The 8,411-nt window shown below is 37.1% G+C and overlaps 1 protein-coding gene across 5 annotated transcripts; it reads left to right on the top strand.

The window, feature by feature from the left end:
* Window positions 1-1,839: 1,839 nt before the first annotated feature.
* Window positions 1,840-6,136, top strand: LOC100812128 (disease resistance protein RUN1). 5 transcript variants are annotated; one of them, XM_041010840.1, is made up of 6 exons: window positions 1,843-2,078; window positions 2,231-2,319; window positions 2,408-2,900; window positions 3,235-4,336; window positions 4,401-5,086; window positions 5,481-5,674. In XM_041010840.1, exons 3-6 carry the CDS (start codon window positions 2,416-2,418, stop codon window positions 5,560-5,562), a joined length of 2,355 nt encoding a protein of 784 aa, XP_040866774.1. In that variant the 5' UTR covers window positions 1,843-2,078; window positions 2,231-2,319; window positions 2,408-2,415; the 3' UTR covers window positions 5,563-5,674. The 5 variants fall into 5 exon arrangements, with proteins under 5 accessions (XP_006574652.1, XP_040866774.1, XP_006574651.1 ...); XM_006574589.4 differs by having other exon boundaries at window positions 1,840-2,078; window positions 2,231-2,900; window positions 5,467-5,643; XM_006574588.4 differs by having other exon boundaries at window positions 2,231-2,900; window positions 3,235-4,318; window positions 5,481-6,136.
* The last annotated feature ends 2,275 nt before the right edge of the window (window positions 6,137-8,411 follow it).

Raw genomic sequence — 8,411 nt, forward strand, 5'->3', positions numbered from 1 at the left:
CACCCCAATATTTTAGTTTAACATCACCTTTAGCAATATCTTTCCAGATTTTCTGTGTCTCTCTTTCTTTATCTCTTTATAGTATTTTTCTCTTCTATCAATCCTGTGCACAGGGCGAGCGATATTCCCCCAAATTCTTTACACTTTTTATTAACCGGACCAGACAACGGTGGAAAAATCTCTCATCATGTTCAGATATTTTACAATGATTAGATATAGGAGAGTTTAATTCATCGGTTAGGCATACTTTTGTGTACTTTACACTTCTTATTTGTTTCTTTTCACTTTTTTTATCTTCTCTTTTCTGAGTTACCTCTCTATCTGTTTTTCACTTCCTCCTTTTCTTTTTGTTCGGTTGTTCAGTTTTCTGTATGTCGAGGATATAAGGATGCTCTTCTTCCTCCTCATCCATTCTTCTTCTTTGCCCTTTCAAACCTTAGGACTGTCTGCAGAATTTACTCAAAATAATGTGTAACCGGGCTTCTCAGTTTGTATCTGAATATCTTATAATGAAAATAAGTTTGTTAAACTCTTATTTGAACAAAATTAGACATTTGTAAATAAATACAACAAGTGTTGGACGAGGATGAGACATGGAAAATTACTTTCATGAGAGGGATCCATCTTCGTAGATTGGCTTCAAACAAATGTGTTACAAGGAAAGAAAGAAAGAAAGCAAGCATGCAATAATAACACATTATTATGCCAGTATCTAGTATGGTTTTAAATTGCGGTCGTGGTCCGGTGAGCCAGAAAATCTTTACATTACAGGAAAATGCGACTGCAATTGCAGTCATGATGTGATTACGGCGTGTCAAAATATCATGAAGTTGCGATTGCAATTATGGTGGCGGACCGCAATTTAAAACCATGGTAGCTAGGTATATTCACCCTCCTCAATGGACTTGAGCAATTGATGTCCTCGATCAGTTTCAGTTTTGAGTTTGCAATTTTTAAAAACATGTTGCAAATTAAAAATAGATAGTACCCTTTAAGCTAAATAATAACAAATCAAGTGGAATCCTCTACTCCTGGAAACCAGAGAGAGATGTCTGTATAGCAATTGCTAAAGGTGAATGGAAGTGGTGTTTGACATGATGTGTGAAAAATATGGCTTGGTGCTTTCTTTTTAGTTTTTACGCTGCAAATATATACGTTGAAGGCTTCTATTACATAATAGAATTTCCCTGTTAATGTAATATGTTCATAGCACATGTTAGAAGTTGTGTCCAATTTTCAAATCGGAGAGACCAAGCTGAATGGACTTTGCATTGGGAGGTGATCATAACCATTAACAATATCGCAAACAGAATCCAAGGCACCCTCCTGTTCAATTTGTGAAAGCCACCATGACATAAAGTGAAAACCATTTCAAAACCATATGGAAAAACAACTCAACCCAATTTTATCTAAACAGGTTTAGGATTTAGGTTTTTTTTTTTTTTTAAAGAACAGGTTTTGTTTTTAAAAGTGTATTTTAAAACAAAAAAATTAAAAACTTCCCCCCCCCCCCTAAGGGCCCTATTTTTTTAAAAAATTTTTTTTCCTTTTTTGAAAAAGGGAAAGCCGGGCCCCCCCCCCCCCCCCCCCCCCCCTCCCTCTTCTATTAAAAAAACGGTGACAAACTCTTAAAGAAAATAAAGCTCAAAATTTTATTTTTCAGTAATTTGTTAAATAAAAAATGGTGTTTTAAAGATTAATTTTTCTACAAAACTATAATAATTATTTATAAATATAAATCCTTTTTCAATTTTTATACTATTAATTTTAAGTTTTTTCCCCTATAAATGTGTTCGGTACAATTTATTTGAAGTGAATGGGTTCACAATCACATGATAGGAACGACAGAATAACTTTTGCGCGTAAACCTTCAGAGAATCCAATTCCATTTACTTTACTTTTCCTCAGTCCAGTTCATATTTAAATAATACAAATTACCACAAACATTCAAGCATAGGAAATAAAGCTTTCCACATTTCTCAAGTATCCATTGCTATATATACAGATTACAGAGATCCTTTCTTTCAATTATTTGGTGGCTTGACCGGTTTGTGTTGATCGTTAACTTTCTAGCAGAGGTATTGATCATTTTTGTAAGATTTTGTTAACTTTAACAACCAGGACAACTCCTTCAAATGTCTTTCTCCAAATCAGTATGCAAATACTTTCCTCTGGATCTAATTTTCACTTTGTGATGGGTTGTTTGCTCCTTCAATAATTTTTTTTTCAGGTTGCGGATAAAATAGAACATTTTTTTATCCGTTGGAATCATAGACATGTATCGGACTTTACAATAACTCACATATTCTGATCAACCAACTGAGTTAAAGTCCCTCAATAACAAAACATACTTATTTGTGTTGAGGGGGGATCAGCACCATTAAGACAGTTTTTGCTCTTGTTTCAGTCCAATTGATGGCATCCTCATCTTCTTGTCATGTTACTGAAATAAAACATGATGTCTTTATCAGCTTTAGAGGTACAGACGTCCGCAAAGGTCTGCTTAGCCATTTGAAAACCGAATTGCGCCGCAGACAGATTGATGCCTATGTGGATGAGAGACTTGACAGAGGAGATGAAATATCATCCTCACTTCTCAGAGCAATTGAAGAATCACAAATTTCATTGGTCATATTCTCAAAAGACTATGCTTCATCACAGTGGTGCTTGGAAGAGCTTGCCAAAATGATTGAATCCATGGAAATAAATAAACAGATTGTACTACCTGTTTTCTTCAATGTAGATCCATCACATGTGCGGCACCAATGTGGAGATTATGGAGATGCTTTAGCTAAACATGAAGAAAAACTCAAGGAAAACATGCTCAAGGTAAAGACCTGGAGATCTGCTATGAAAAAAGCGGCTGATTTATCAGGGTTTCATTACCCAACCAATTTTGAGTAAGTTTTTCTTTTAGTTTGTTTCTTCCGAATACACTTTTAATTAATGTATCTTTTTTACCAATTACTAAAATATGAAAAGAAAAGTGTTGGGAAAATATATTGCATGAATAAGATATATAATTCTTCCTTTTATAACTGCATTTCTAGCTAATCGTTTGGATTTTAACAAAAAATTTAGCCTCTGTTTTATATATGATTTTCTTTCATACACTTTTAATTAATGTATGTTTTCTTTTCTTTTTTCCTTTTCCAAATACACTTTACCATCATTTTTTTTTTCTACTTTTATCCATTATCTTTATATAATTTCTTTACTACTTCAATATGCAAGGGATGAATCAGATCTTGTCCATGGAATCGTCGAAGACATTTGGGAAAAATTGAGCAAGTTTTGCCCACGTGAATCAAATGGTCTTGTTGGAATTGATCAAAACATTGCACGGATTCAGTCCTTATTGTTAATGGAATCAAGTGAAGTTCTTTTTGTTGGAATTTGGGGCATGGGTGGCATAGGTAAGACAACCATTGCCCGTGCTGTTTTTGATAAATTTTCTTCTCAATACGATGGTTTATGCTTCTTGAATGTAAAAGAAGAGTTGGAACAACATGGATTGAGTCTTTTACGAGAGAAACTTATATCTGAACTATTTGAGGGAGAAGGACTCCATACAAGTGGCACAAGCAAAGCAAGATTCTTGAATTCTTCTATCAGAAGGATGGGTCGGAAAAAAGTTCTGGTTGTGCTCGATGATGTAAATACTTCTGAACAAATAAAAGATCTTGTTGGCGAACCAACTTGCTTTGGTGCAGGGAGTAGAGTGATCATAACAAGTAGAGATCAGAATGTGCTTACGAGTGGGGGTGTTCACCAAATTCATGAGGTCAAGGAAATGGACTCGCGAGATTCCCTCAAACTCTTTTGCTTAAATGCCTTCAATGAAAGCCAACCTAAAATGGGATATGAAAAACTAACTGAAGAGGTAGTTAAAATAGCCCAGGGCATTCCTTTAGCTTTAAGAGTTTTAGGTGCAGATTTCCGTTCCAGAAGCACTATAGACATGTGGGAGTCTGCATTAAGCAAAATCAAGAAGTATCCCAACAAGAAAATTCAGAGTGTGTTACGATTCAGTTTTGATGGACTGGAAGAATTAGAGAAAAAGGCATTTCTAGATATTGCATTCTTTTTCGAAGAAGACAGCAAAGACTACGTTATTACGCAACTGGATGCTTGGGGATTTTATGGTGCTGTAGGGATAGAGGTTCTCCAACGAAAAGCTCTGATAACAATTTCAAAAGACAACAGAATACAAATGCATGACTTGACACGACAAATGGGTTGCGAAATAGTTCGTCAAGAATCTATTACCAATCCAGGAAGACGCAGCCGATTGCGGGATAGTGAGGAAGTATACAATGTATTGAGACATGAGCAGGTAAAAGTGTGAAAATTTGAATCAATATGAAAATATTTGAGTAATGTTATTTTGAATTTTTCAGGGAACTGATGAGGTGGAAGCCATGCAAATAGATGTGTCTCAAGCTATAGATTTACGCCTGGAATTAAGCACTTTTAAGAAGTTCTCAAACTTTAAAAAGATGCCTCGTCTAAGATTTCTCAAATTTTATCTCCCACTGGATCCTGAGACTGAGCGTTCATTGATGCCGCCAAGCCACGATGGAAACTTTTGGTATTTAGGATGTCAAGTTCCGTTGCTATTATCTGTAGGATGCAAAGAACTCATGACAGTTGCAAGCGAGATTCACGTAAAATGTGTCTACTACCATTTTATTGATGGCTGCTCAGATCCTTCACGACTGAACGAACTTTTAGAAACATCAACAAACTTTGGATGCTATGCAGTGGAAACATTATTGAGGTTATCCATGACGTTGAACGCATCCACTGGGCACCTCAGGAATCTTGAAAGCACAGATATGCTTGATCAACAATTTTTGACGATGCCTGATGAGCTAATTTGCTTGAGATCTACGTATTATGTTAAGCTTTACGAGAAGACCACGGGACAAGACACCAAGTTACACATTCTATTTGATGGATTTAGGTTTTATGAACGAGTATCTGCCAGGGAGTTGGATAAGGCAGCTGGTGTCCGGGGTGGTATGATGCTGATTCTTTACTGTACAGCTGCTCTCTTTCTATTCCAACTCTTAGAGAGACCCAGGTTTCAATTTCTCTCTTCCTTTTCTGGTCAATTCTTTTTTTTTTCTTCCTGTTTTTCTCTATGAAGCACGGACACTCTAGTCCCTTGCCGTGTTCGACACGCGTCCGTATCAATGTCCGACACCGACACGAGACCCGTACTACGTTCTATATTTTGAACATTACAGGTGTCCACATATCCGTGTCTGTGTCGTGTCCGGTGTCGTGTCGATGCTTCATAGGTTTTTCTTCTATGCTCCCCTTGCATTTTCCTTATCATGGATAGATGCTTTCTTTCTATTCATTTTCTTTTTTCTTTGTAAGTAAAATACATTCTTGGCGTTTCAAAAAGTTTTAAAATGTTACTTTTAGTTTCTGATAATGTTTTTCCTTAAATATAAGCACTAATTGTGCAGGCAGGGTTGGGGGACATTGAGAAAAGGATTGCTCTGGATAGGGATTGTAGCTTTGATCACATATCTGTTGATGAGGACATGACCAAGAGCAAGGGCAAGGATCCACTTGAAGGACTTGGAGGACCTATGACAAGGGCTAGAGAAAGGAAATCCAAGGAAGCTCTTCAACAAGTGTTGTCCATACTATTTGAATACAAGCCCAAGTTTCAAGGAGAAAAGTCCAAGGTTGTGAGTTGTATCATGGCCCAAATGGAGGAGGACTGAATGACACCACTTTGTCTCAATTTTAAAGTGTTTAGTTTGTCTAAATAATGGCCCAATCCTTGTAAAGTTGGCTGACCAAAATATGTTTTGGGTTAATCAACTAAAAGGGCTTTAGTTAGGTTTAGTTCAAGTTGTAATAAGGGCCCAATTGGCAACCTAGGCATCAGCCTTTTGGGAGACCAAATGGTGGCTGAAGTTGGCTGTTGGGGGTGACTTTTGGTTGCCACAATTTCAGTTACACTCAGCCATTAAGTTTTTTTTAATTCCCTAGGTTAATGGCATTAAATTATTTTAATTCTAGGTTAGTGGGTCATTACTAAAATCTGCTGTAAAGCTTCTATATAAGCTGAACCATTTTATCAATAAACACAAGTTGAGTTTTATTCAGAAAATTAGAGTTTATCTCTTTTATCTTAGTGAGAGTGATTCTCCTAAATTCTTGAGTGATTCAAGAACACATTGGCTGTATCAAAGGACTTTCACAACCTTTGTGTGTTGCCCTCGCTGGAAAGAGTGATTCTTTCCTTCCTTTCATCATCACCCTTGTTCTTTCAAACCACAATTCCAGAAAATCCACCTCTGCCCAGAATTATCTCGTGGCCATAACTCCCATTTTACGCACTCAAATTAAGTGATTCTTGAGCCTAAATTGAATTTCAAAACGAGACCTTTCACCTCGTTTTGGAATCACCTCATTTGGAGCCCTGTAGCTTCAGTTATTGCCATTTCTATATTTCTGTTCAGCCACCACTTAACCTACGTTTTACCATCCCATTCATCCATTTTATGCCAAGAACCACCTTATTAAGACCCACGAAATTAGCCACCTTATTTTCCATCCTTTCCTTAATCAATTTCCGCATTTTCCATCAAGGTTTAATCCTAGACGATCCTAAGTCAGCCCTTGTGCCATGAGGGTTCATATCATTTGGTATCAGAGCTCCGGTTCTAGGATCAACACTTCCTTTGCTGGAAATATTGGGTAGCATCCTTCTTTATTCTCTTTGCCATTTATATTACCTTCTTATTCATATATTTTTTTTTTAGGCTGAACCATTGCAAAAGTTAAGCCTTTTGATCTCTTTGATATAAAAAAAAAAAGAAGCAGAATTTCGTATAAGCAAAATTTAAAAAAAAAATTGGGCTGAATGGTTCATGCTTGAAGAACTTTTAAAAAAAAATCTCTTTAAGGTAATATATTGGTTGCATGAAGGATTGTTACTTGAATTCCTAAATTTTGAATTTTATTTCCTTCATTTGTGCCTAAAAACATTGTTAGCCTTTTTCTTGGTTAACCTTTTCCTTGTCTCTAGCCTTACCTTACACATATTGGTGAATTGTTCTTTGTTGTGGCCATAATCTCTTGAATTGCCTAAGAACTCAAGGGGAATTAGAGTGGTAAAAGGCAAGAGTGTTTCATTAGAGAAAAGCCATAATTGTGTGATACACTTGAGTGGGTGAGGTATTCAAACAGAAACTATAATTGTCTTGTTACGTTTGATTTGTTTATTTGAGATGTCAGGTACTAATCCTAATGATGAAGTGGGGCTTTCGCAATTCCAAATGCAAGCTTTGATGCAACATTTGGAGAGGTTAATGAAACAACGAGATGATGCGCTCCATGAGAGGTTGGATCAAATGGAGAATAGAGATCATAATGAAGAAGAAAGGAGGAGAAGAGGGAATGATGGTGTTCCTAGACAAAACCGAATTGATGGTATTAAACTCAACATTCCTCCATTTAAAGGAAAGAATGATCCGGAGGCCTACGTGGAGTGGGAGATGAAAATAGAGCATGTTTTCTCATGCAACAACTATGAGGAGGACCAGAAGGTGAAGCTTGCCGCCACGGAGTTTTCCGACTATGCTCTTGTGTGGTGGAACAAGCTACAAAAGGAGAGAGCAAGAAATGAAGAGCCAATGGTTGATACATGGACGGAGATGAAAAAGATCATGAGGAAGCGGTATGTGCCGGCTAGTTACTCAAGGGACTTGAAATTCAAGCTCCAAAAACTAACCCAAGGCAACAAGGGGGTTGAGGAGTATTTCAAGGAAATGGATGTGCTCATGATTCAAGCAAATATTGAAGAAGATGAGGAGGTAACTATGGCTCGATTTCTTAATGGTTTGACTAATGATATCCGTGATATTGTTGAGCTGCAGGAGTTTGTTGAAATGGATGATTTGCTTCACAAAGCAATCCAAGTGGAGCAACAATTAAAAAGGAAGGGAGTGGCTAAGAGGAGTTTTACCAACTTTGATTCTTCTGGTTGGAAACACAAAGGTAAGAAAGATGGGGCTGCTACTTCTAGTAGTTCCACACCTATCCCATCAAAAACTCGCTCAAATTCCCAAGAGGAACCCTCTAAAAGGAGTAGAGATGTGAAGTGTTTCAAGTGCCAAGGCCTAGGACACTATGCTTATGAGTGCCCTAACAAAAGGTCCATGGTTCTTAGAGATGGAGAATATATAAGTGAATCTGATGTTGAAGAGGAAGAGGAGAGTGAGTACGTAGAGGAAGAGGAGACTCCGGAGGGAGATTTGTTGATGATTAGGCGGTTACTTGGTGGTCAATTGAAGCATGAGGAGGAGAGCCAAAGAGAAAACATCTTTCACACTAGATGTTTAATCAATGGCAAGGTGTGCATGGTGATCATTGATGGAGGT

This window comes from Glycine max, chromosome 2 (genome assembly GCF_000004515.6).
Source record: "Glycine max cultivar Williams 82 chromosome 2, Glycine_max_v4.0, whole genome shotgun sequence".
In the NCBI taxonomy this organism is placed as follows: Eukaryota; Viridiplantae; Streptophyta; class Magnoliopsida; order Fabales; family Fabaceae; genus Glycine; species Glycine max.